The sequence below is a fragment of the Ranitomeya variabilis genome, chromosome 2, assembly GCF_051348905.1.
Source record: "Ranitomeya variabilis isolate aRanVar5 chromosome 2, aRanVar5.hap1, whole genome shotgun sequence".
Lineage (NCBI taxonomy): Eukaryota > Metazoa > Chordata > Amphibia > Anura > Dendrobatidae > Ranitomeya > Ranitomeya variabilis.
Genome location: NC_135233.1, coordinates 237,355,128 through 237,383,026, shown reverse-complemented (window position 1 = coordinate 237,383,026; position 27,899 = coordinate 237,355,128). Strand labels below are relative to the sequence as shown.

The window sequence follows — 27,899 nt, the reverse complement described above, 5'->3', positions numbered from 1 at the left end:
ACACCAGAAAAATTAGCTATGAAGCGACGGTAAAAATTAGCAAAACCCAAGAACTTCTGAAGACTCTTAACCGATGTAGGCTGCGTCCAGTCATGAATAGCCTGAACCTTGACTGGGTCCATCTCAATAGTAGAAGGAGAAAAAAATGAAACCGAAAAAAGAAATCTTCTGGACTCCAAAAAGACATTTTGAGCCCTTCACAAATAAAGCATTGTCACGCAGGACCTGAAAGACCATCCTGACCTGCTTAACATGAGACTCCCAAACATCCGAAAAAAACAGAATATCATCCAGATACACAATTATTAACTTATCCAGATATTCACGGAAGATGTCGTGCATAAAGGACTGAAAGACTGAAGGAGCATTAGAAAGTCCAAAAGGCATCACCAGGTACTCAAAATGGCCTTCAGGTGTATTAAATGCAGTTTTCCATTCATCACCCTGTTTTATACGCACAAGGTTCTACGCACCACGAAGATCTATCTTGGTGAACCAACTAGACCCCCTAATGCGAGCAAACAAATCAGTTAACAATGGCAAAGGATACTGAAATTTGACCGTGATTTTATTCAAAAGGCGATAATCAATACAAGGTCTCAGGGAACCATCCTTCTTAGCCACAAAAAAGAATCCCGCACCAAGAGGGGAAGAGGACGGGCGAATATGTCCCTTCTCCAAAGACTCCTTTATATAACTCCACATGGCAGCATGCTCCGGCACAGATAAATTGAAAAGTCGTCCCTTAGGAAACTTACTACCAGGGATCAAATTTATAGCACAATCACAGTCCCTATGAGGAGGTAGAGAATTGAGTTTGGGCTCCTCAAATACATCCTGGTAGTCTGACAAAAACGCAGGGACTTCAGAAGGAGTGGACGAAGCAATTGACACCACAGGAGCGTCACCATGAGTTCCCTGACAACCCCAACTTGACACAGACATAGCTTTCCAATCCAGGACTGGATTATGAGTCTGCAACCATGGTAGACCCAACACGACAACATCATGAACAGGAGTCATGCACATGGTCACTTGTGTCCAGTACTGAGGTCTATTCGTAGCCAATGGCGTAGAGTCAATTCCCCTTAGTGGAATAGGGAATTTTAAAGGCTCCAAATCAAAACCACAGCGCCTGGCAAATGACCAATCCATCAGACTCAGGGCAGCACCTGAATCTACAAAGGCATTACCCGGGTAAGATGACAGGGAACAAATCAGGGTAACAGACAAAATGAACTTAGGCTGTAAAGTACCAATGGTTCCACATGGAAAAAGATAGAACCGGGTGATTGCGATACCTGAAGGTATTACTCTATGTGCGCTTCTTTTTCTTGTTTTAAGTACCAATGGTGACAGATTTATCAACCTTTTTTTTGCGCTTAGAGCATGCTGAGATAACATGAGCTGAGTCACCACAGTAAAAGCACAACCCATTTTGCCGTCTATAATTTTGCCGTTCACTTCTGGTCAGAATTCTGTCACATTGCATAGATTCAGGTGTCTGTTCAGAAGACACCGCCAAATGGTGCACAGGTTTGCGCTCCCGCAAGCGCCGATCAATCTGAATGGCCAGAGTCATTGACTCATTCAGACCTGCAGGCGTAGGGAACCCCACCATGACATTCTTAATGGTTTCAGAAAGACCTTCTCTGAAATTTGCAGCCAGGGCACACTCATTCCACTGAGTAAGCACCGACTATTTCCGAAATTTCTGGCAGTACACCTCTGCTTCATCTTGCCCCTGCGAGAGGGCCAATAACGCTTTTTCAGCCTGGTTCTCAAGATTAGGTTCCTCATAGAGCAATCCAAGGGCCAGAAAAAACGCATCCACACTGAGCAATGCAGGATCCCCTGGCGCCAATGCGAAGGCCCAATCTTGAGGGTCACCACGCAAAAAGGAAATAATAATCCTAACTTGCTGAACGGCATCACCAGAGGAACGAGGTTTCAAAGAAAGAAACAACTTACAATTGTTCTTAAAATTTAGGAACCTAGATCTATCTCCAGAAAACAACTCCGGAATAGGTATCCTAGGCTCAGACATAGGACTGTGAACAACAAAATCCTGAATACTCTGAACTCTAGCAGCAAGATGATCCAGACTGGAAGTCAAGCTCTGGACATCCATGTCAGCAGCTGAACTCAGAGCCACACCAAGATTAAGAGGAGGAGAGAAGCTAGCACAGCAGCTAGACACACGGCAACAAGAAAAAAATAATAATTCTCAAGGCTTCTTTTCTCCTGCTTCAGCCATGCAATTAACACTTTGCTGGCCGGCTGTACTGTTATGATCCCTAGTGGCTGAGGATCACAAATAGATCAGCAAGTGATTAAACTAAGGACGAGCTCTAGGGAGATGGTAACTGGACTGATCGCAAATCTGAACCTATCCAAAACAACTAGAGGTAGCCGGTGAACGTGCCTAAAAAATTCCTAGACGTTTCGAGCCAGCCTGAGGAACTAGCTACCCCTAAAGAGAAAGAAAGACCTCGCTTGCCTCCAGAGAAATAATCCCCAAAGATATAGAAGCCCCCAACAAATATTAACGGTGAAGTAAGAAGAAGGCACATACGTAGGGATGAAATCAGATTCAGCAAAAGAGGCCCACTAGTACTAGAAAGCAGAAAATAGAGCAGGGATCTATGCGATCAATAAAAAACCCTTACAAAATATCCATCCTGAGATTTCAAGAACCCACACACCAACTAACGGTGTGTGGGGAGAAACTCAGCCCACTAGAGCAACCAGCAAGCGAGGGAAATACATTTTAGCAAGCTGGAACAGAAAACATGATAAACACTGCTGATCAAAAAAATGAGCAAACAAAACTTAGCTTATCCTGGATGGACTGGGAGCAAGGTAGTCAGAAGGAATCTGAGTAGCACTGATTACATCGACAGCCGGCAACAAGTAGAAGTAAAACAGAGCTATATAGGAACCTCCCAGAGGACAACGAACCAGCTGATAGCCAGAGACCAGCAGGATAACAGGCAAAGCCACCAGGGGGAGCCCAAAGCAAAAGTCACACCATACCACCAGTGACCACAAGAGGGAGCCTGAACACAGAGTTCACAACAGGTATTTCTCTGAGGCAAGTGAGGCTTTGCTTTCTCCCTAGGGGTAGCTAGTTTCTCAGGCTGTGAAGAGGCGTCTAGGTTTTCAGGTACGCTCCACGGCTGCCTATAGTGTGTGTCGATAGATCAGCGTTGCGGTCAGTATAGTTCCCACATTCCCAGAGCTTGTCTTTATTTGGTTTACTTAGCAGGTCAGTTTTGTGGTCCTTGCCACCAGGATCATAACAGTACAGCAGGCCAATAAAGTGTTAATGCATCGCAGAAGAGGGATAAGAGAAGTCCTGAGTTCTTTTTTTTTTTTTTTTTCCTTTGCAGTTTGTCTAGCTTCTCTCCTCCCCTTAATCTCTGGGTGGTTCAGAATTCAGCTGCAGATATGGACATTCAGAGTCTGTCCTCTAGTGTGGATCATCTCACTGCAAGGGTGCAAAGCATTCAGGATTATGTAATTCACAGTCCTATGTCAGAGCCTAAGATACCAATTCCTGAGTGTCTCTCTGGAGATAGATCTAGGTTTTTGAACTTCAAAAATAATTGCAAATTATTCCTTTCTCTGAGACCTCGTTCCTCTGGTGACCCTGTTCAGCAAGTTAAAATTATTATTTCTTTGTTGCGTGGTGACCCTCAAGATTGGGCATTCTCCCTGATGCCAGGAGATCCTGCATTGCTAAATGTGGATGCATTTTTTCTGGCGCTTGGATTGCTTTATGAGGAACCTAATCTAGTAGACCAGGCAGAAAAGGTTTTGCTGGCTCTCTCTCAGGGTCTGGATGAAGCAGAGATTTACTGTCAGAAGTTTAGGAAATGGTCTGTGCTCACTCAGTGGAATGAGTGTGCCCTGGCAGCGATTTTCAGAAAGGGTCTTTCTGAAGCCATTAAGGATGTTATGGTGGGGTTCCCCACGCCTGCGGGTCTGAATGAGTCAATGTCTTTGGCCATTCAGATTGATCGGCGTTTGCGGGAGCGCAAACCTGTGCACCATCTGGCGGTATTTTCTGAGCAGAAGCCTGAGTCTATGCAATGTGACAGGATTCTGACCAGAATTGAAAGGCAAAATCACAGACGTCAGAATGGGTTGTGCTTTTACTGTGGTGATTCTGCTCATGTTATCTCAGATTGTTCTAAGCGCACAAATAGGTTCGCTAAATCTGTCACTATTGGTACTGTACAGCCTAAATTCATTTTGACTGTTACTTTGATTTGCTCCCTGTCATCCTACTCAGTTATGGCTTTTGTGGATTCAGGCGCTGCCCTAAATTTGATGGATTTGTCATTTGCCAGGCGCTGTGGTTTTATCTTGGAGCCTTTGCAATTTCCTATTCCACTGAAGGGAATTGATGCTACGCCATTGGCCAAGAATAAGCCTCAGTACTGGACTCAAGTGACTATGTGTATGACTCCTGCACATCAGGAGGAGATTCGCTTCCTTGTGTTACATAATTTGCATGACGTTGTCGTGTTGGGTCTGCCATGGCTGCAGTCTTATAATCCAATCCTGGATTGGAAAGCTATGTCTGTGTCAAGTTGGGGTTGCAAGGGAATTCATGGCGATGCTCCTTTGGTGTCAATTGCTTCTTCAACTCCTTCTGAAGTCCCTGAATTTTTGTCAGACTACCAGGATGTATTTGATGAGCCCAAATCCAGTGCCCTACCTCCTCATAGGGATTGTGATTGTGCTATAAATTTAATTCCTGGTAGTAAGTTCCCTAAGGGACGACTTTTTAATTTATCTGTACCAGAACATGCCGCTATGCGGAGTTATATAAAGGAGTCGTTGGAGAAGGGGCATATTCGCCCGTCCTCGTCACCGTTGGGTGCGGGGTTCTTTTTTGTGGCCAAGAAGGATGGTTCTCTAAGACCCTGTATAGATTATCGCCTTCTAAATAACATCACGGTCAAATTTCAGTATCCTTTGCCACTACTGTCCGATCTGTTTGCTCGGATTAGAGGGGCTAGTTGGTTCACCAAGATTGATCTTCGTGGAGCTTATAATCTTGTGCGTATAAAGCAGGGCGATGAATGGAAAACAGCATTTAATACGCCTGAAGGTCATTTTGAGTACTTGGTGATGCCTATTGGGCTTTCTAACGCCCCGTCCGTGTTCCAGTCCTTCACGCACGACATCTTCCGAGAGTATCTGGATAGATTTATGATTGTGTACCTGGATGATATTTTAGTCTTTTCTGATGATTGGGAGTCTCATGTGAAGCAGGTCAGGATGGTTTTTCAGGTCCTGCGTGCCAATGCCTTGTTTGTGAAGGACTCTAAATGTCTCTTCGGAGTCCAGAAGGTTTCCTTTTTGGGCTTTATTTTTTCTCCTTCTACTATCGAGATGGATCCAGTCAAGGTCCAGGCTATTTATGATTGGACTCAACCTACATCGGTGAAGAGTCTTCAGAAGTTCTTGGGCTTTGCTAATTTTTACCGTCGCTTTATCACTAATTTTTCTAGTGTGGTTAAGCCTTTGACGGATTTGACCAAAAAGGGTTCTGATGTGACGAATTGGTCTTCTGCGGCCGTGGAGGCCTTTCAGGAGCTGAAATGTCGGTTTTCTTCAGCTCCTGTCTTGCGTCCGGCGGATGTCTGTCTTCCCTTCCAGGTCGAGGTTGATGCTTCTGAGATTGGAGCAGGGGCTGTCTTGTCACAGAAAAGCTCTGATTGCTCTGTGATGAGGCCGTGTGCTTTCTTTTCTAGAAAGTTTTCGCCTGCCGAGCGGAATTATGATGTTGGTAATCGGGAGTTGTTGGCAATGAAGTGGGCATTCGAGGAGTGGCGACATTGGCTTGAGGGAGCTAAGCATCGTGTGGTGGTCTTGACGGATCACAAGAATTTGACTTACCTCGAGTCTGCCAAACGGTTAAATCCTAGACAGGCTCGATGGTCGCTGTTTTTCTCCCATTTCGATTTCGTAGTTTCATATCTTCCGGGCTCAAAGAATGTGAAGGCTGATGCCCTTTCCAGGAGTTTTGTGCCTGACTCTCCAGGAGTTTCTGAACCGGCTGGTATCCTCAGAGAGGGGGTGATTTTGTCTGCCATCTCCCCAGATTTGCGGCGGGTGCTGCAGGAATTTCAGACCAATAGACCTGACCGTTGTCCACCGGAGAGACTGTTTGTTCCGGATAGATGGACCAGTAAAGTTATTTCTGAGGTTCATTCTTCAGTGTTGGCGGGTCATCCTGGAATTTTTGGTACCAGGGATCTGGTGGCTAGGTCCTTTTGGTGGCCTTCCTTGTCGCGGGATGTGCGTTCCTTTGTGCAGTCCTGTGGGATTTGTGTCCTGGCCAAGCCTTGCTGTTCTCGTGCCAGTGGATTGCTTTTGCCTTTGCCTGTCCCTAAGAGGCCCTGGACGCATATTTCCATGGATTTTATTTCGGATCTTCCAGTCTCTCAGAGGATGTCTTTCATCTGGGTGGTTTGTGATCCTTTTTCTAAAATGGTCCATTTGGTGCCCTTGCCTAAGCTGCCTTCCTCCTCCGATTTGGTTCTGCTGTTTTTTCAGAATGTGGTTCGTTTGCATGGTATTCCAGAGAACATTGTGTCTGACAGAGGATCCCAGTTTGTGTCTAGATTTTGGCGGTCCTTTTGTGCTAAGATGGGCATTGATTTGTCTTTTTCGTCGGCCTTCCATCCTCAGACGAATGGCCAAACCGAACGAACTAATCAGACCTTGGAAACTTATCTGAGATGTTTTGTTTCTGCTGATCAGGATGATTGGGTGACTTTTTTGCCATTGGCTGAGTTCGCCCTCAATAATCGGGCTAGCTCTGCTATTTTGGTTTCTCCTTTCTTTTGTAATTCTGGTTTTCATCCTCGTTTTTCCTCAGGTCAGGTTGAGCCCTCTGACTGTCCGGGGGTAGATTCTGTGGTGGATAGGTTGCAGCAGATTTGGAACCACGTAGTGGACAATTTGACGTTATCTCAAGAGAAGGCTCAGCGCTTTGCTAACCGCCGTCGCTGTGTGGGTCCCCGACTTCGTGTGGGGGATTTGGTGTGGTTGTCTTCTCGTTATGTTCCTATGAGGGTTTCCTCTCCTAAGTTCAAGCCTCGTTTCATCGGTCCTTATAAGATTTTAGAAATCCTCAACCCTGTGTCTTTTCGTTTGGACCTCCCAACATCGTTTGCCATTCATAATGTGTTCCATAGGTCATTGTTGTGGAGGTATGTTATGCCTGTGGTTCCTTCTGTTGATCCTCCTGCTCCGGTGTTGGTCGAGGGAGAATTGGAGTATGTGGTGGAGAAGATCTTGGATTCTCGTATTTCGAGACAGAAGCTTCAGTACTTAGTTAAATGGAAGGGCTATGGTCAAGAGGATAATTCCTGGGTTGTTGCCTCTGATGTCCATGCGGCCGATTTGGTTCGTGCCTTTCATTTGGCTCGTCCTGATCGGCCTGGGGGCTCTGGTGAGGGTTCGGTGACCTCTCCTCAAGGGGGGGGTACTGTTGTGAATTCCGTTCTCGGGCTCCCTCCTGTGGTCATGACTGGTACTGTGTGAGTTCTGTTCTTGGGCTCCCTCTGGTGGCTTTGAGCTATACGGCTGGTCTCTAGCTGGGCTCAGCTGCCTCGTTTTCTGCTAGTCTGGCTCCTATTTAACTCCACCTGGACCTTTACTTGTTGCCTGCTGTCGTTGTATTCAGTACTGGTTCAGATCTCTCTTGGACTTCCCTTGTGACCTGTCTCCTCTGGAGAAGCTAAGTTTTTCTAGTTCATGTTTGCTCATTATTTCCTTGAAAATGTTTCTCAGTATATGATGAGTTCAGTCCAGCTTGCTTAGATGTGATTTCTTCGCTCGCTGGAAGCTCTGGGGTGCGGAGTTGCGCCCCTCACATCGTGAGTCGGTGTGGGGTTTTTTTGCATTCTCTGCGTGGATAATTTTGATAGTATTTTATACTGACCGCACAGAATCCTTGCTATCTTCAGTCTATTTAGAGTTAGTGGGCCTCATTTGCTAAATCCTGTTTTCATTCCTACGTCTGTGTTTTCCCCTTAACTCACCGTTATTATTTGTGGGCGGCTGTCTAAAACTTTGGGGTATTTCTCTGAGGCAAGTGAGGCTTTGCTTTCTCTCTAGGGGTAGCTAGTTTCTCAGGCTGTGAAGAGGCGTCTAGGTTTTCAGGTACGCTCCACGGCTGCCTATAGTGTGTGTCGATAGATCAGCGTTGCGGTCAGTATAGTTCCCACATTCCCAGAGCTTGTCTTTATTTGGTTTACTTAGCAGGTCAGTTTTGTGGTCCTTGCCACCAGGATCATAACACCAGAGATTTGGTTGGTAGGTCCTTTTGGTGGCCTTCTTTGTCACGTGATGTGCGTTCTTTTGTGCAGTCCTGTGTGACTTGTGCGTAGGCCAAGCCTTGTTGTTCCCGTGCTAGTGGGTTGCTTTTGCCTTTGCCGGTCCCTGAGAGGCCCTGGACGCATATTTCTATGGATTTTATTTCTGATCTTCCGGTTTCCCAGAGGATGTCGGTTATCTGGGTTGTTTGTGACCGGTTCTCTAAGATGGTCCATTTGGTGCCTTTGCCTAAATTGCCTTCCTCTTCTGATTTGGTTCCGTTGTTTTTTTCAGCATGTGGTTCGTTTGCATGGTATTCCGGAGAATATTGTGTCCGACAGAGGTTCCCAGTTTGTTTCTAGGTTTTGGCGGGCCTTTTGTGCTAGGCTGGGCATTGATTTGTCTTTTTCTTCCGCATATCATCCTCAGACAAATGGCCAAACCGAGCGAACTAATCAGACTTTGGAAACTTATTTGAGATGCTTTGTGTCTGCTGATCAGGATGATTGGGTGGCTTTCTTGCCATTGGCCGAGTTTGCCCTTAATAATCGGGCTAGTTCGGCTACCTTGGTTTCGCCCTTCTTTTGTAATTTTGGTTTTCATCCTCGTTTTTCTTCGGGGCAGGTTGAGCCGTCTGACTGTCCTGGTGTGGATTCTGTGGTTGACAGGTTGCAGCAGATTTGGGCTCATGTGGTGGACAATTTGGTGTTGTCTCAGGAGGAGGCTCAACGTTTTGCTAACCGTCGTCGGTGTGTTGGTTCCCGGCTTCGGGTTGGGGATCTGGTCTGGTTGTCTTCCCGTCATGTGCCTATGAAGGTTTCTTCCCCTAAGTTTAAGCCTCGGTTTATTGGTCCTTATAGGATTTCTGAGATTATTAATCCGGTGTCTTTTCGATTGGCCCTTCCGGCCTCTTTTGCTATCCATATTGTCTTCCATAGATCTTTATTGCGGAAATATGTGGTGCCCGTTGTTCCCTCTGTTGATCCTCCGGCCCCTGTGTTGGTTGATGGGGAGTTGGAGTATGTGGTTGAGAAGATTTTGGATTCTCGCTTTTCGAGGCGGAGGCTTCAGTACCTTGTCAAATGGAAGGGTTATGGCCAGGAGGATAATTCTTGGGTTTTTGCCTCTGATGTCCATGCTGCTGATTTGGTCCGTGCCTTTCATCTGGCTCGTCCTGATCGGCCTGGGGGCTCTGGTGAGGGTTCGGTGACCCCTCCTCAAGGGGGGGGTACTGTTGTGAATTCTGCTCTTGGGTTCCCTCCAGTGGTTGTTGGTGGTAGTGCAGTTGTCCGTGGGTTGCAATCCTGGGCAGGTGTCCCTGCTGATTGCAGCTCTGACTGGGGTATTTAGGTGTGCAGGATTCATTAGGCCTTGCCAGTTGTCCATTGTTCTTGGAGGTTTTGCTTCTCTGTCTGGTTCTCCCTGCCCTGCTGCAAAATCAGCAAAGTGTCTGGTTTTTGTTTCCACAGCACACATGCGGTGTGCTTTACAATTCAGTGCTATTCATTGTTTTTTCTTGTCCAGCTTGGACTGTGTTTGGATATTTCAGTCAAGTTGGATTCTCAGGAGATGCAGACATACATTCCATGTCTTTAGTTAGATGGTGGAATTTTTGTATTTTCTGCTGTGGATATTTTTAGGGTTTTAATACTGACCGCTTAGTATTCTGTCCTATCCTTTCCTATTTAGCTAGCTTGGCCTCTTTTGCTAAATCCTGATTTCTGTCTGCGTGTGTCTTTCCTCTAATACTCACAGTCAATATTTGTGGGGGGCTGCCTATCCTTTGGGGTTCTGCTCTGAGGCAAGATAGAATTCCCATTTCCATCTATAGGGGTATTTAGACTCCTTTTTTCTGGCTTTAGGATTATTATATGATGAACCAAATTCTGTGGATCAAGCGGGGAAGACCTTGTTGACCCTGTTTCAGGGTCAAGAAGCGGCAGAATTGTATTGTCAGAAATTTAGAAAATGGTCTGTGTTGACTAAATGGAATGATGATGCTTTGGCGGCAATATTCAGAAAGGGTCTTTCTGAATCCGTTAAAGATGTTATGGTGGGGTTTCCCACGCCTTTCGGTCTGAGTGATTCTATGTCTCTGGCCATTCAGATTGATCGGCGCTTGCGGGAGCGCAGAACTGTGCGCGCTGTGCCGTTGTCCTCAGAGCAGATGCCTGAGTCAATGCAGTGTGATAGGATTCTGTCTAGAACGGAACAACAGGGATTCAGACGTCAGAATGGGTTGTGTATTTATTGTGGCGATGCTTCTCATGTCATTTCAGTCTGCCCTAGGCGTACAAAGAGGATTGCTAGTTCATTTACCATCAGTACTGTACAACCTAAATTTTTATTATCTGTGTCCTTGATCTGCTCATTATCATCATTTTCTGTCATGGCGTTTGTGGATTCAGGCGCCGCCTTGAACTTAATGGACTTTGAGTTTGCCAGGCGTTGTGGTTTTCCCTTGCAGTCTTTGCAGAACCCTATTCCTTTAAGGGGCATTGATGCTACACCTTTGGCTAAAAATAAGCCCCAGTTCTGGACACAGGTGACCATGTGCATGGCGCCAGCCCATCAGGAAGATTGTCGATTTCTGGTGTTGCATAATTTACATGATGCTATCATGCTGGGTTTTCCGTGGTTGCAGGCACATAATCCTGTGTTGGATTGGAAGTCTATGTCTGTGACTAGTTGGGGATGTCAGGGGTTTCATAATGATGTTCCTTTGATGTCAATCTCCTCTTCTTCTACTTCTGAAATTCCAGAGTTTTTGTCTGATTTTCAGCATGTATTCGATGAGCCCAAGTCCAGTTCCCTTCCACCGCATAGGGACTGTGATTGTGCGATTGACTTGATTCCAGGCTGTAAGTTTCCTAAGGGCCGACTTTTCAACCTGTCTGTGCCTGAACATACCGCCATGCGGAGTTATGTTAAGGAGTCTTTGGAGAAAGGACATATTCGGCCATCTTCTTCACCGTTGGGAGCAGGTTTTTTTTTTGTTGCTAAGAAGGATGGCTCCTTGAGACCCTGTATTGATTATCGCCTCTTGAATAAGATCACGGTCAAGTTTCAATACCCTTTACCTCTGCTTTCCGATTTGTTTGCTAGGATTAAGGGGGCTAGTTGGTTTACTAAGATTGACCTTTGGGGGGCATATAATCTTGTTCGTATTAAGCAGGGTGATGAATGGAAAACTGCGTTTAATACGCCCGAAGGCCATTTTGTATACCTTGTGATGCCATTCGGGCTCTCTAATTCTCCATCTGTTTTTCAGTCCTTCATGCATGATATCTTCCGGACTTATCTTGATAAATTCATGATTGTATATTTGGATGACATTTTAATTTTTTCCGATGATTGGGAGTCTCATGTGAAACAGGTCAGGATGGTATTTCAGATCATTCGTGATAATGCTTTGTTTGTGAAGGGGTCTAAGTGTCTCTTTGGAGTGCAGAAGGTTTCTTTTTTGGGCTTCATTTTTTCTCCCTCATCTATAGAGATGGATCCGGTTAAGGTTCAGGCCATTCATGATTGGATTCAACCCACATCTGTGAAGAGCCTTCAGAAATTTTTGGGCTTTGCTAATTTTTATCGCCGTTTCATTGCTAACTTCTCCAGTGTCGTTAAACCCTTGACCGATTTGACGAAGAAAGGCGCTGATGTGACGAATTGGTCCTCTGCGGCTGTCTCTGCCTTTCAGGAGCTTAAACGCCGATTTACTTCTGCCCCTGTTGCGTCAACCAGATGTTTCTCTTCCGTTTCAGGTTGAGGTTGACGCTTCTGAGATTGGGGCAGGGGCCGTTTTGTCTCAGAGGGATCCTGTTGGTTCCTTGATGAAACCGTGTGCCTTCTTTTCCCGTAAGTTTTCGCCCGCTGAACGCAATTATGATGTCGGCAATCGGGAGTTGTTGGCTATGAAGTGGGCGTTTGAGGAGTGGCGACATTGGCTCGAGGGAGCTAAGCACCGTATTGTGGTCTTGACCGATCATAAAAATCTGATTTACCTCGAGTCTGCCAGGCGGCTGAATCCTAGACAGGCTCGATGGTCCTTGTTTTTTTCCCGTTTTGATTTCGTGGTCTCGTATCTTCCGGGTTCTAAGAATATTAAGGCTGATGCCCTCTCTAGGAGTTTTTTGCCTGATTCTCCTGAGGTCCTTGAACCGGTTGGCATTCTGAAAGAAGGGGTGGTCCTTTCTGCCATTTCCCCTGATTTACGACGGGTTCTTCAGGAATTTCAGGCTGACAAACCTGACCGCTGTCCAGTGGGGAAACTGTTTGTTCCTGATAGATGGACTAGTAGAGTGATTTCTGAGGTTCATTGTTCTGTGTTGGCTGGCCATCCTGGTATTTTTGGTACCAGAGATTTGGTTGGTAGGTCCTTTTGGTGGCCTTCTTTGTCACGTGATGTGCGTTTTTTTGTGCAGTCCTGTGTGACTTGTGCGCGGGCCAAGCCTTGTTCCCGTGCTAGTGGGTTGCTTTTGCCTTTGCCGGTCCCTGAGAGGCCCTGGACGCATATTTCTATGGATTTTATTTCTGATCTTCCGGTTTCCCAGAGGATGTCGGTTATATGGGTTGTTTGTGACCGGTTCTCTAAGATGGTCCATTTGGTGCCTTTGCCTAAATTGCCTTCCTCTTCTGATTTGGTTCCGTTGTTTTTTCAGCATGTGGTTCGTTTGCATGGTATTCCGGAGAATATTGTGTCCGACAGAGGTTCCCAGTTTGTTTCTAGGTTTTGGCGGGCCTTTTGTGCTAGGCTGGGCATTGATTTGTCTTTTTCTTCCGCATATCATCCTCAGACAAATGGCCAAACCGAGCGAACTAATCAGACTTTGGAAACTTATTTGAGATGCTTTGTGTCTGCTGATCAGGATGATTGGGTGGCTTTCTTGCCATTGGCCGAGTTTGCCCTTAATAATCGGGCTAGTTCGGCTACCTTGGTTTCGCCCTTCTTTTGTAATTTTGGTTTTCATCCTCGTTTTTCTTCGGGGCAGGTTGAGCCGTCTGACTGTCCTGGTGTGGATTCTGTGGTTGACAGGTTGCAGCAGATTTGGGCTCATGTGGTGGACAATTTGGTGTTGTCTCAGGAGGAGGCTCAACGTTTTGCTAACCGTCGTCGGTGTGTTGGTTCCCGGCTTCGGGTTGGGGATCTGGTCTGGTTGTCTTCCCGTCATGTGCCTATGAAGGTTTCTTCCCCTAAGTTTAAGCCTCGGTTTATTGGTCCTTATAGGATTTCTGAGATTATTAATCCGGTGTCTTTTCGATTGGCCCTTCCGGCCTCTTTTGCTATCCATATTGTCTTCCATAGATCTTTATTGCGGAAATATGTGGTGCCCGTTGTTCCCTCTGTTGATCCTCCGGCCCCTGTGTTGGTTGATGGGGGGTGTGAGTATGTGGTTGAGAAGATTTTGGATTCTCGCTTTTCGAGGCGGAGGCTTCAGTACCTTGTCAAATGGAAGGGTTATGGCCAGGAGGATAATTCTTGGGTTTTTGCCTCTGATGTCCATGCTGCTGATTTGGTCCGTGCCTTTCATCTGGCTCGTCCTGATCGGCCTGGGGGCTCTGGTGAGGGTTCGGTGACCCCTCCTCAAGGGGGGGGGTACTGTTGTGAATTCTGCTCTTGGGTTCCCTCCGGTGGTTGTTGGTGGTAGTGCAGTTGTCCCTGGGTTGCAATCCTGGGCAGGTGTCCCTGCTGTTTGCAGCTCTGACTGGGGTATTTAGGTGTGCAGGATTCATTAGCCCTTGCCAGTTGTCCATTGTTCTTGGAGGTTTTGCTTCTCTGTCTGGTTCCTCCTGCCCTGCTGCAAAATCAGCAAAGATAAGTGTCTGGTTTTTTTTTCTACAGCACACATGCGGTATGCTTTACAATTCAGTGCTATTCATTGTTTTTTCTTGTCCAGCTTGGACTGTGTTTGGATATTTCAGTCAAGTTGGATTCTCAGGAGATGCAGATATACATTCCATGTCTTTAGTTAGATGGTGGAATTTTTGTATTTTCTGCTGTGGATATTTTTAGGGTTTTAATACTGACCGCTTAGTATTCTGTCCTATCCTTTCCTATTTAGCTAGCGTGGCCTCTTTTGCTAAATCCTGATTTCTGTCTGCGTGTGTCTTTCCTCTAATACTCACAGTCAATATTTGTGGGGGGCTGCCTATCCTTTGGGGTTCTGCTCTGAGGCAAGATAGAATTCCCATTTCCATCTATAGGGGTATTTAGTCCTCCGGCTGTGTCGAGGTGTCTAGGATGTTTTAGGTACACCCCACGGCTACTTCTAGTTGCGGTGTCAGTTTAGGGTTTGCGGTCAGTACAGGTTCCAACTTCTCCTGAGAAAGTCTCATGCGGCTCCAAGGTCACCGGATCATAACAGGGTTGGATGGGAAGTTAGTCAGAAAAGCTGCCTGGGTGAGACCCAGAGAAGACCTGTCAGGCAGACAGGGAGAGAAGGAGGAACATCTGAGCTGCAGACAGAGGTCCCTGTCAGGGGTGGGATCCTGACAGAGACTTAGCAAGAGATAGAACGTTACGGAGCTGCGCCTGCACCTCATTGCGGCAGCATCCTAAGAAAGGACAAGAAGCGAAGTATATTGTGGAGGAGTGAGAAACGAGATCACAGCACAAGGAGATAATACCAGGAGGAGTCCTGCCTTAAGATCGGCAACATGCTTCTGAGGCGCGTAGCCGGTGGCCAGAACACCGAGGGAGTAATAGGCTCTACGCATTACTTCAAACAATGGCAGGACAGTTAATTCCAAGTTGGCTGCCCAACCTTTAACCTAATGAAGACAACGGAGGCAAATTGTGGGAGAGGGGCGTCTCTAGGGTCCCTATAAAATAGCTCCAGGCCTACCCCGTCATACGGGTCGTCCTATCCATATCATCTGGGGGACATAGAGAGAGAGAATATCAGAAACATACACGACAGTTGTGAGGACTATCCCATGGTGCTCAGCAGGGAAGTACTACAACACACAGGCGCTAGTAGGAAGGCTACTGATTTCCACCTGCAAAGGGAACTCTGGATGTGCCTTCGGACCGGCCGGATTCAGCCAGCCCTGTTAGCAGTGCTCTGGATTGTGGACGCTGAAGTCTACAGTAAAAGGTAAAGTGTTATGATCCGGTGACCTTGGAGCCGCATGAGACTTTCTCAGGAGTAGGTGGAACTTGTACTGACCGCAAACTCTAAACTGACACCGCAACTAGATGTAGCCGTGGGGTGTACCTAACACATCCTAGACACCTTGACACAGCCGGAGGACTAAATACCCCTATAGATGGAAATGGGAATTCTATCTTGCCTCAGAGCAGAACCCCAAAGGATAGGCAGCCCCCCACAAATATTGACTGTGAGTATTAGAGGAAAGACACACACAGGCAGAAATCAGGATTTAGCAAAAGAGGCCACGCTAGCTAAATAGGAAAGGATAGGACAGAATACTAAGCGGTCAGTATTAAAACCCTAAAAATATCCACAGCAGATAATACAAAAATTCCACCATCTAACTAAAGACATGGAATGTATATCTGCATCTCCTGAGAATCCAACTTGACTGAAATATCCAAACACAGTCTAAGCTGGACAAGAAAAAACAATGAATAGCACTGAATTGTAAAGCACACAGCATGTGTGCTGTAGAAACAAAAACCAGACACTTATCTTTGCTGATTTGGAAGCAGGGCAGGAGGAACCAGACAGAGATGCAAAACCTCCAAGAACAATGGACAACTGGCAAGGGCTAATGAATCCTGCACACCTAAATACCCCAGTCAGAGCTGCAATCAGCAGGGACACCTGCCCAGGATTGCAACCCAGGGACAACTGTATTACCACCAACAACCACCGGAGGGAACCCAAGAGCAGAATTCACAACAGTAAAGAGACTGCAACCCTGTGTCCTCATTATTTACTGCGACCTATACCATCATCATCTACCCCACTGGGAAGCCCTGGGGACATACTTCACCTGTGGGAAGGTATTCCATCTAGCTGCCATAACATCACCCCAGCGGACCCCTAAGCAGTGTCGGTCACCCTGACCGAACACCACAGGTGGCGTCATGAACATTTCACAAACCACACCTTTAATTGGGCGCCCCTTAGCAGGGCCACGGACCGGGTCGGGCCACCGTGACATCCCCCGAACCGCAGGACCCGGTACCGAGTACCCCATTGCCCTGCGCCTGGGGGCGTTCCACATACATTACATTACTGATCCTGTACTGATCCTGAGTTACATCCTGTATTATACCCCAGAGCTGCACTCACTATTCTGCTGGTGGAGTCACTATGTACACACATTACATTACTGATCCTGTACTGATCCTGCGTTACATCCTGTATTATACCCCAGAGCTGCACTCACTATTCTGCTGATGAAGTCACTGCGTACATACATTACTTATCCTGTACTGGTCCGGCGTTACATCTCTGACATGCGTCCCCAGTCATGTGCACACCAACGTCAGCTGATTTTGATTGCCCAGCAGCATGTATTTCACCTCACAGACCCGACTGTGCCGCAATACACTGCAGCTGAAGGTGTGTCAGAGGACGCACATCCAGCTGAAGTATTTATTGGGGTCAACAGGCCCCTCACCCGCTGGGACTAATTGAGGTGGCGACCGAGGCAGTTACGCCCCTAATTAGATAAGTCTCCTTTCTCTCTGGAAATAGAGCACCGCCTCTATAGGCAGAATCTAGTATTGCAGCTCAGCTGCATTGAATTGATTTGGGCAGAGATGTAGTACCCCCTATAGCCTGTAGATAGAGGTAGCACTGTTTTTTTTTAAATGGTTCTCTGTGGGTGGCAGTAAATGTAAAACACTGGTGGTTGATTAAGGCGTAGGAGACATTTTTATGTTATTATTTTTAATGAGAGGAAAGCATGAAGGTGCCAAATTTATTTTCAAAAGAGTGAGGAAAAAATGTCCAAATGTCCAAAGACATATAATTGAATGACCAGGGGTAAATATAATAAGATCTATAAAATACTGAGTCAATGGAATACATTAAATGCTTTAAAAATGTTTCCATGTAATCTCTTTCAGTGTACTGATGCAGAACGAGGCAAATTACAACTTTTAGGCCTCTAAGAAAGCAGGGTGACAAAAGAAAGTAGGGTGACAACCCCTGCACTGGCTAGAATTGTGGCTACATTGGTTGTCACCCAACAATCAGGAAAAACTTCATTACAACTCCGTAGAAAAGGACGACAACTTGAGAACTGAGCACCCTTCTGTTACTTAGCAGGTCTGATTTTCATCTCTGATCTCTTGTAGGAGTAATTATAACCCTTTCCCGAGTACCAATTAATTCCATCAGCAAAGGATTCATGTTTCCCGAGAAGGTAGAGCCCATTGAGGTTGGATTGGTGGCACTGATTATACCACCAGGCTCCCTTGTACAAGTCCACACATTTTCTGCTATCGGCGTCATTGTCTTGGTCCAGGGTGGAGAACTTCATCCCATTCTGGTAGGACAGAGAATCTCCTGGACCGAGATATAAAATATTATAGTGAGATCCATGACTTGTCAACAACATGGCCGGCATTACACCATTACTCCTTACCTGCATCACCATTGACAAAGCCTTCAACCACCAACTTGTATTTCTCTGACTCTCCCATCACCTTAAAAGACTTGTATTTAGCAAAAGAGTTGGAACTATCAAAGTCCTGCAGATCAACTCGCAGTTCCCACGTACCTGTCAAAAAAGCAGAAACAAACAATTCCTAAAAGCTTAAAACAAGAATATATTAGATGTTATGATAAACCCTCTGAGATGGCTCATCCCACTAAATACAATTATTATTTATACACAAAATACAGTAAGTAATTAATGTGAAATCTCGGGGGATCTCAAAGTCCACGGTGTGAATGAAATGATAGTGCGAACGAGTGACCACCCCTCCATTCATTTCTATGGAACTTTGCTGTTTCTGTGGTCCATAGAAATCAATGTTGTGGTGGTTGCACAAGATCACTATCGTTCCATTCACACAGGAGGGGACTTTGGAACCAAGTCTCAGATTGATGGGAGTTCAAATGGCCAGAAGAGAAATGAAGCGAATGGAGCATAAGGGTAGGTGATCAATACTTTAATCCTGGACAACCACTTTAGATAAAGTCTGACAAGTTCTTCTAGAATTAATTTTATTAGACATACATTATGTTATACATTTAAACTGGTTTTCTTATTATAATATTAAAAAGAACAAGGAATATGGGTCACATGATGAGAGTTGGGGAGCTGCACTCTATTCATCTCCAAGATAAGGACCTAGAGCTTGGCATCTCCCAATGCTACTCCCAGCATTAGTCATAAGAAGACGTGATGATCATTTACCCGATGAAGATATCTTGTGAATATTTTCATTCCCCAGCCAGAACTCAGATAGATGGCTGCCAAATCCCATCTTGTAAGACTCCCAATCACGCAGAAAATCTACTGAACCGTCATAACGCCTCTGGAAAACCTACCAAGAAACAAATGCTGAAACCTGGACCTGATCCTTGTATTTTACATTACTACCGTCATGACATGGCACCTTGTCCCATTTAATTTCCTAGCTTTGTTGACCTAATAATGCATAAGAGAAGACGTACAATCCAGCCACCCCCATCAGTGTGCATATCACATAGGACTCTCAGCGGTTGGTTCCCATCAAGGTATATAATGTACCAGTCACTGAGGGTGAAACCTTTCTCCAGCAGAGATTTACAGTCCGGTACAGCTGTAAGACACAAGAATAAGTAACAAGAAGAAGTAGCGGAAGCCTAGCATAATACAACAAATCTCAGTTCAGTTAGGGGATTGGTTTGGAACTAGACACATGGATAATCTGAATCTTACACTTCTTATAACTTCCTCATCTCTATCTCTACATCGGTTTCATTTTTAGTAGTCTTCAGATACTGGTCCAACCAGATCCTCCACTGTCATCATTCGCCTCTACTATCAGCCCATTAAAGGAAAACTCCACTATTTCCCTGTACAATGGTGGTGGTTATCATTATGCCACATTTTTCCCCTTGTCAGGATGCATATTTCCTGAATATTAGAGGTTTTTTTTTTCATGAAGACAAACTGTCTTTTAAATATAGCCATATGTCCAACTTCAGTTATTACTAAAGCCGTGATGCTGCACCATATGACTTATAAAGGTGTCCCATGGTCTCCGCTGACTTATAATGTTCTGTCAGTTGTTCAAAATTGTTAAAATTGGGACAGTACTATTAATAAAGGCTCACAATGCAGATGTGAATGGATCCTAAAATAGCCACCATTCTGCTAGAGGTAGAGTAATTCTGGCTGATGAAGAGAAGTCCCAGGCTGGAGATGTCACCCTATTAGATCCACCTGCCCTACATGCCTCCATGACACAATTCTTATAATTATCTGCCCCTGGATGAGTAGTTATGAGCTCATCATAATGTTTGAATTATTCTCCACCTGGGATAAGAAGAGAAATCAAAAGATTATAAGTGTAAAAGCTATGTAACTTTGATTCTGCAGTCATAAGTCCAAACTGGAGTTCTAAAGAACTTCGCTCATTGTTAATGTACTCACTGTCTGCCCCAAAGACTCTCGGTGGGTCATGTCTAGTTTTACTGACCCTGTCTTTGACTTGCTCCCTCAAGCTTCATATAACTGGGATGCATTTGCTTATTGGTATAAAGAGAGATGCCTGGAGGAATTTCACTCACCATGTAAAGCTTCTGGAGAGCCGGGATCTCCGTTATCTCCTGCATACAAGAAAACAGATACATGTATATTACTTATCGGTAATGTTTTTTTTCGGATTCCATGACAGCACAAATGAGAGAGGGAATCCACCCTTTGAGGACAGGAACACTTTAAGATAAATAGGGCGGCGCCTCTCTACATCAGTAGGTTTACAGAGCACGAGAGGACCTCCAAGATTAGTGCACACAGTGCACACAACTTATATATATATTATTATTACTCTTTACTTTCACCACACATGAATAACCTAAACCACACCCAAAGAAGGTGATCAACTTAGTAAAGGGAGGGAATATAAGAGTGCTGTCATGGGTTCTGAAAAAAACACTTTAAAGGCAAGTAATATATGTGTTTTACCCATGGCAGCACCAACAAGAGAATTACAGACAACCAGTGCCACCTAAGGAGGGACCATAGCCTCAAGAACCCTTCTCCCAAACATAAGGTTAGAGGAGGCTAATGATCTAGTCGATAGTGCCTATAAAAAGAAGAAGGAGAAGACCAAGATGCAGCCTTACAAATCTGCTCGATGGATACGTCAGATTTTTCTGCCTAGGATGTTGCTGTCGTAGAATGAGCTTTAAGGTTTTTCTTGCACTGCTCTACCTGCTTCTGTGTAGGCTATCTTGATGGCTTCTCTTATCCTCTTCCATAAGGTACCTTTCAAAACTTTGGACCCCTTTCTGGCCTCCTGGAAGGAGATGAATAGAGCCATATCCTTCCTCCATGACTCTGTGGCTGCTAAATACTGCATAATGGACCTCCTGACTTCTAAGTTGTGAAATGTTTCTTCCTTAGAATTTTTAGGGACCTGACAAAAACAATGGTAATGTTATTACTTGACACCTGTAGATCTTCAATACTACCATAGGTAGAAAAGCCGGGTCAGGCTTCAAGATTACCCTATCCTCCAAAACTAAAATGAAGGGGGATCCACAGACAGAGCCTGTAAGTCACTCACCCTACGCCCTGATTCTAAAGCTACCAGTAGTATGGTTTTTAAGGTGATCAATTTTATAGAGCTCAAACTCAGGGGCTCAAAAGGGGTCCTGTCAAGGTATCTAGTACTAAATTCAAGTCCCAATGAGGAACTCTTGATACTGAGACTGGCTTGGCTTTAGCGCATGCCTTTATGAACCTGGCCACCCGCTTGTTCCCTGCCAAGTTGTAATTGTAAGGCTGATACCTGAATCTTTAGTGTACTGACTGAAAGCCCTTGTTCCAGCCCTTTCTGAAGGAACTCTAGGATTGCTTTGATAGGTAACTTCCCTTCTAAAGCCGATCCCTTGGATGACAGGAATTTCCTCCCAGTCCTGCCATGGTAATCGGCTTCCTACTACCCAGCAGGGTGGAGACCAGACTTGAAGAGAACCCCTTACCCTCTAGTAACGACCTCTCAAGTTCCAGACTGTTAAATGTAAGCCCTTCCCTTCAGAATGGTATAAAGACCCCTGAGATACAAGGTCTGAGGTCTCTGGAAGAATCCAGGGCTATGTGACTGACATCCTTTTTAGACAGAACCTGGGTTTCTTGGGCCAGACGGGAGCTATGAGGACCACTTTTGCCCCCTCTTCCCTGATCTTCCTTAACACTGCTGGAATCAGCCAGATTTGAGGAAAAGCGTTCGCTAGACTGAAACCCCAGTTAATCAGGAAAGCATCCACAATGTGAAGATTCTCTCTCTGGTTCAGAGAACAAAATTTCTCCACCTTCCTGTTTATCTTGATAGCAAACAGATCGATCACTGGATGACCCTCACATGGCCACAATCTGGTTGAACACTGACCCCTTTAGGGACCATTCTCCTTGATGAATCTACCAGCAGCTCAGAAAATATGCCTTGATAGTGTCCTTTCCCTTGATCTGTAGGGCAGATAATGTTCGCCTACGCAAAAATTTGCCTTGCAATTTGCATGTGGTTCTTGGAGCGAGTACCTCCTTGATGATTCCTGTATGCCACCATGACCTGGTTGACCGAGAGTACCCTTATGTGGTGGCCTCGCAGGAATGATAGTAATTTCTCTAGTGCCTTTTCCACTACCACAAGTTCCGACACTTTTGAACACTCCTTTTGTTTCTTCCAGTGACCAATTCTCCTGAGCTACATGGTCGTATAGATGGGCCCCCACCCTCTGGGACTGGCATCTGTGGTGACCATCCTGGAGATGCTGGGGACCCAAGGCACACCTTTCCAGACGGAGTCCAACCCCATCCACCAGTGAAGGGACTGTATCAACTACTGAGATAACGCAAGATAGCCTTCTATCTTCCCTCTTAAGGCTCTCTCGCTCTCTAGAATCTACCACTGTAACTCTCTTAGGTGAGCCTGGGCACACTTCACTGTTGGGATACAGGAAGTGAGAGAACCTAGCAGGGACATTGCTCTTTTGAGGATCATCCCCAGCTTCTGTATTACCATGCTCACCTGACTTATTATTTTTTCTCGCTTTTGATCTGGTAAGTGACATTCCTGACAGCCGGAATCTAGGATGAGCCCTAAGAAGGTTTGTTCTCTTTGCGAGTCTAATTTTGATTTTTCTATATTCAAAAGCCATCCTAAGCCTCTTAAGGTATTACATAATTCCCCCACTTAATACTGACAATGATTGTATGAATTTCCCACAATGAAGAAATTGTCTAGCTAGGGGACAATCAGTCTGTTTTCTTCTCTGAGGTGGGCCGTGACCTTTGATATTAATTTCGTGAACACCCGAGGTGCCACTGCTAGACCAAAAGGTAGGGCATTGTACTAGAAGTGTCATGTGACCCCCTCTATTGTCATTGCTACCCTAAGAAATTTTTGGAAATCTGCATGTATTAGCACATGGTAATATGCATCCCTTAGATCGAGTACTGCCATATTACAACCAGGGAAGAGTAGTTTCACTGCGGATTTTATAGACTCCATCTTGAATGTGGTGATTTTCAAGAATTTGTTCAAATTTTTTAGGTTGATTATTACCCTGTAGGAGTCGTCTGGTGTCTTTATCAGGAAGATAAAAACCTTTCCCCAACAGCTCTAAAGGAACTTCTAGTAGAACTTCTTTAACAGATTCACAATCTCTGACTCTATCGCTCGTTGCTCTGGCGGAGATTCACGTGGGGCCATTATCAAGAATCTCTCTGACGAATATGCAAGGAACTCCAGCTTCAGGCCTGATCTTATTATGCCGGGGACCCAGATGTTGGAGGAAGTTTTCTCCCAAGCTGAAAGGAAGAGAGAGAGCCTCCACCCACCTGGGAAAAAAAAGTAATTTGGGGGGTCTTCTTATCCCGGAGCACCACCGAACAGGAATCCCTTACTTCTTTTGGAGCTGTCATCCCACCTTTCTTGTTCTATGAACGCCCATTTCTGAAATTTTTTCCTCCTCTGAAAGGGCTGCTTAAAGGAAGAAAAGGGGGCTTTTGGAAGCCCCTTCTTCTTATCACCCACCTTCTCCAGGGTGTCATCTGAGGCTGTGCCAAACAGAAACCCTCCCTCGCATAGTAGAGAGCACAACTTCCCCTTTGCCTGTATATCCCCTGGCCAGCACTTCAACCAGATGGCTCTGCAACATGAATTGGATAATGTCGCAGACTTGTCAGCCAATCTGGCAGGAGTCTGCCGAGGCATCTGACAGGAATGCCACCGCTCCTTTTATCACCAGGAGTGTGAGAAAGATGGAGCCTCGGTGAGCATTGTTTTTTAGCTGGTCTTCTAACTTATTTAACCAGACCATGAGAGATCTGGCTGTCGCTGCTATGGCTAGTTTTAATGCCCCCGCAGATGGCTCCCACGTACCCTTAAGGAAGCTATCAATGTTCCTATCCAAGGGATACTTCAAGAAACCTGTATCCTCAAGGGGCAGAGAGTATTTCCTTGAGGTCCTAGAAATAGCCACATCCAATTTGGGGGCTTTGTTCCAGGACGTTGTTGCCTCCTCATCCAAGGGATATTTTCTCTTAAAGACAGAGGGAAGAGGGCCTTTCAACTCTGTTTTTTTTCCCACTCTTTATTGATGAGGTCTCGTATCCTCTCATTAATGGGAAAGATTTTACTTTCCTGTGATCCAGAATCCCAAACATTATGTCTTGTACAGACTTTTTAGTTTTTTGATCGACCAACCCCATCGTGGCCCTTACTGCTTTCACAAGGTTATAAACTTCCTCAAGCGGAAACCAATGACCCTCCCTGAGTCACTTTTTGATGAGGACGAATCTGAAGAAGAGTTCTGCAAAACCCCTTCGTCCAAGTCTGCTGATAATACAGGAGACCTCTTATGACTGCGGAACATTTCTCCTGAGTGGGACAGAGTTCTTAGGTAGTTATGTACCTGCATTTTAATGAGGGATCTCAAACTAGCAGAGCTGTTTGGAGACTCCTCCGAAACTGTCTCCACAATACAGGCCTGACAAAACTTCTTTAGGCCATGTCCTGGCTAACCCCTGGCCACATAATGGAACCTAGATGAGACTATGTGAGACTTTACCTTTTAGACCTTGATGCCCTGGAGCACCTGGTTCTCCTGCATTAAAATAGAAGTTATAAATTATTTCTGCAAAGAACAATTAGTATATCTGTCATATAAATGGGTAAGCATGGATAGGTTAAGTAGCAAAACAGGGGGCAAAAAACAGACCAAAGGAAAGTGTCAATAGGTGGAGAGGAGTAGTTGAGTTGAGTTAATTGATAGTATAGTGGTGATGCCAAGCTTCCACCCACATATTTAGCTGTGAGGAAGGACCCGGAGGCTATGTCTGTGCTAGGGAGGCATGTCTTTGATAATGTGGCATGTCTTTGGTAGGATGACATGTCTTTGGTAGGTTGACATGTCTTTTGAAAGGTAGCATGTCTTTGCTAGGGTGGCATGTCTTTGGTAAGTCGACATGTCTTTGGTAAGGTGACAGGTCTTTGGTAGGATGAAAGGTATTTGCTAGTTTGGCATGTCTTTGCTAGGGTGGCATGTCTTTGGTAAGTCGGCATGTCTTTGGTAGGGTGACATGTCTTTGGTAAGTTGACATGTCTGGTAAGTTGGCAAGTCTGGTAAGTTGTCATGTCTTTGCTATATTGGCATGTTTACTAGGTTTGCATATCTTTGCTAGGTTTGCATGTCTTTGGGAGCTTGGCATGTCTTTGAAGCCCTTATCCAAGCCCTGTGAAGGCAGAAATTTGGCGCTAACCTTTTATTCCCGGTGGGCCAGCTAGTCCTGGATTCCCAAGAGGACCTGTATAAAAACAATCAAGCATTGCATACAATGTAACACAGTATATAATTGGTCTTATGTTTTTAATGGAGATTTAAAAGGGTCATTTTAATAAGTAGCTTATAGCCTTTTACAATTAATGGGCCAAAATCTACTCCAACATCTTCATTTTGTACAAAAAAAGGGTATTAATACCTTTCTTTCAGACATGACATTATGTCTAAGAAATGTTTGCATTGACACTGTGTACATCTCCGCATAATGATGAACATTATTAATAGAAACTGAGCAAATACTGTAACATCAAGGGAAGTTGTAGTAGCTACAACCTAGAGAAGCTTCACTACAAGCAACGAGAGGAGCATCAGTGGATATAACATAGACAACATTTGGTAGCTTCATTCATGGGCTACACAGCTGAGGAATGAAAACTCTGGAGAAAATATATTAAAAGGTTGAGGGGGTCCAAAGGAGCATCTTGAAACAAGCACGAGGAGACACATAGTTTCGTACAATGCACAAGATAGTCTATGGTTTTCATTTAACTCCATCTCCAATTAAACTTGACAAGGTCACATAGTGTATTAAATATCAGGCCTATAAGACCTTTTAAAGCATAGCCCACTGAGTTCTGGTATTTTTCTAACTGAATATCTATGTAAAAGTACAGGTTCTACATTGTGTACACTTTAATACTACTTTGGAGCTGATAGTCCATCCAGCATTAAAGACACTGACCTCTCTCTCCTGGAAATCCACGTGGTCCTATATCTCCTTGGGCACCGGGGGCCCCAGGACACCCTCGAAGAATAGTTAACTGCTCTGCGCCACCTATGAATTGCAAGAAACACAGTCTTAAATTGGTTTGTGTTAGCTTCATACATTACTGTAAACATGAACTGATCCAAGATTCAACAGATTCTGTATTTACTACCTGTATTTGTAAAATATGTGCATGTACAGTGAATTTTTCACCCCTAATTTTACCCATAATTTGTACAATCCAATTGAAAAATAAACTGAAATCTTTTTGAGTAGAAAAATAAAGAAGAAAAATAAAGTGATTGTATAACTATGCATACTCTTAAACTAATACTTTGTTGAAGTTCTATTTGAATTTTTTAAAGTATTCAGTCTTGTTGGGTCGGAGTCGATCAGCATGGCATATCTAAGTTGGCCAATCTTTGCCCACTTTCCCTGTCAGATTCTAAGGGCATCTCCAGTGTACAGCACCCTCTACCCGTCACTCAGATTTTCTACTGGATTCTGGTCTGGGCTCTAGCTGGACTATTCCAAAACTGTTATCTTCTGTTGGTGAAGCCATGCTTCTTGTAAACTTTGGTGTAGGTTTTGGCAAACACTCCTGGCCTTTTTTTGCAATAAACGGCTTCCATCTTGCCACTCTGTCCCACAGGCCAGAAGACTTATGAAGACTGAAGATTGTTGTCACATTCAGTACATAACCAGCACTTGTCAGAAATTCCTGCAGCTCCTTTAATGTTGCTTTCGGCTGCTCTACATACTCCTAAATCAATATTCTTTTTGTCTTTTCATCAATTTGTAAGGGATGTCCAGCTCTAGGTAATATTACTGTTGTGTCAAATTTAAGCCACCTCTTGATGTCTTCACAGTGTTCATTGGCAAATCTAATGCCTTCAAAATTATTTTGTACCTTTCTCCTGACTAATAACTTTTTGCTTTGTTGTAAGCTGTTAACAGACCATGACTTTTGCTGTAAAATGCAACTAAGAAAATGTATGACTGTATATAGATGAGAAAATAGATTTTCCATTAAAACATCCATTAATCTTAAAAATGCCTGTAATAAGTACTAATTCTTTGTTGGGAAAAGAGAATGGGGCATCAGACTGCACTGCACGTCTGTCGGAATGATGAACCAGTGGAGTCCAAGAAGATGCAATAGAGAAATAGACTTTAATTCTACGCATTTCGTGGTGATCACCCCACTTCCTCAGGACAGGGGCATCAGCAGCGCAGTCTGATGCCCCATTCTCTTTTCCCAACAAAGAATCATTGCTCCGGGGCTTGCAGCAGCCGCCAATGCTAAGTACAGTGGTTGTGTCTCACACAACCACAATAGGTGAGTGATTTTTAATTATCTAACATTCCTTTTATCTTGGATATGACCCTACGTGTGCTCTATATTCCTTCTAGCTACCTGTAATAAGTACTAAGAATACCCAACACATATAACATTTTCTGGTCTCTTAGCTCCCTAACAGTAACTTACCTGGACATGTGTCTTGAGTATTGCTAAGAGTGATGACCAGGAAAAGGATCATACACGTTGAGGAGACCATTTCAGCTCCAATGGTGAAATTTCTACTTGTCTCGAATTTGGTCTTTAACAGAACAAGTTCCCTATTTATGTGCTGATGAGGTCTTATTTGAATAATTTCTTATCTTGTAATCTTATATGGTTGCCCTCCAAAAATGGACCTATCATCTGACAACTGAAAAAAAAATGTCTCTTTCCCGGTATGTACCATGAAAACAAAGATATCTCCTGCCAAGAGTAAAATTTCATGAAAGCAGCAACTGGGATCTTAAATCAACACAAAGAAATGTCCCTAACAGTAATGAAGCAATGAAAATATAATTTGATATTCTGCGCT

General features: G+C 44.7%; 1 protein-coding gene across 1 annotated transcript; it reads right to left on the bottom strand.

Annotated features, from left to right (window-relative positions):
• Positions 1–17,203: 17,203 nt before the first annotated feature.
• Positions 17,204–27,617, bottom strand: LOC143805194 (ficolin-1-like). The gene is made up of 9 exons (XM_077284170.1): positions 27,515–27,617; positions 26,002–26,094; positions 25,240–25,284; positions 24,549–24,584; positions 20,040–20,078; positions 18,939–19,066; positions 18,679–18,808; positions 17,902–18,036; positions 17,204–17,822 (listed from the first exon to the last, which is right to left on the bottom strand). The coding sequence occupies exons 1-9, from the start codon at positions 27,582–27,584 to the stop codon at positions 17,572–17,574; spliced, it is 927 nt and encodes a 308-aa protein (XP_077140285.1). The 5' UTR covers positions 27,585–27,617; the 3' UTR covers positions 17,204–17,571.
• Positions 27,618–27,899: the final 282 nt, after the last annotated feature.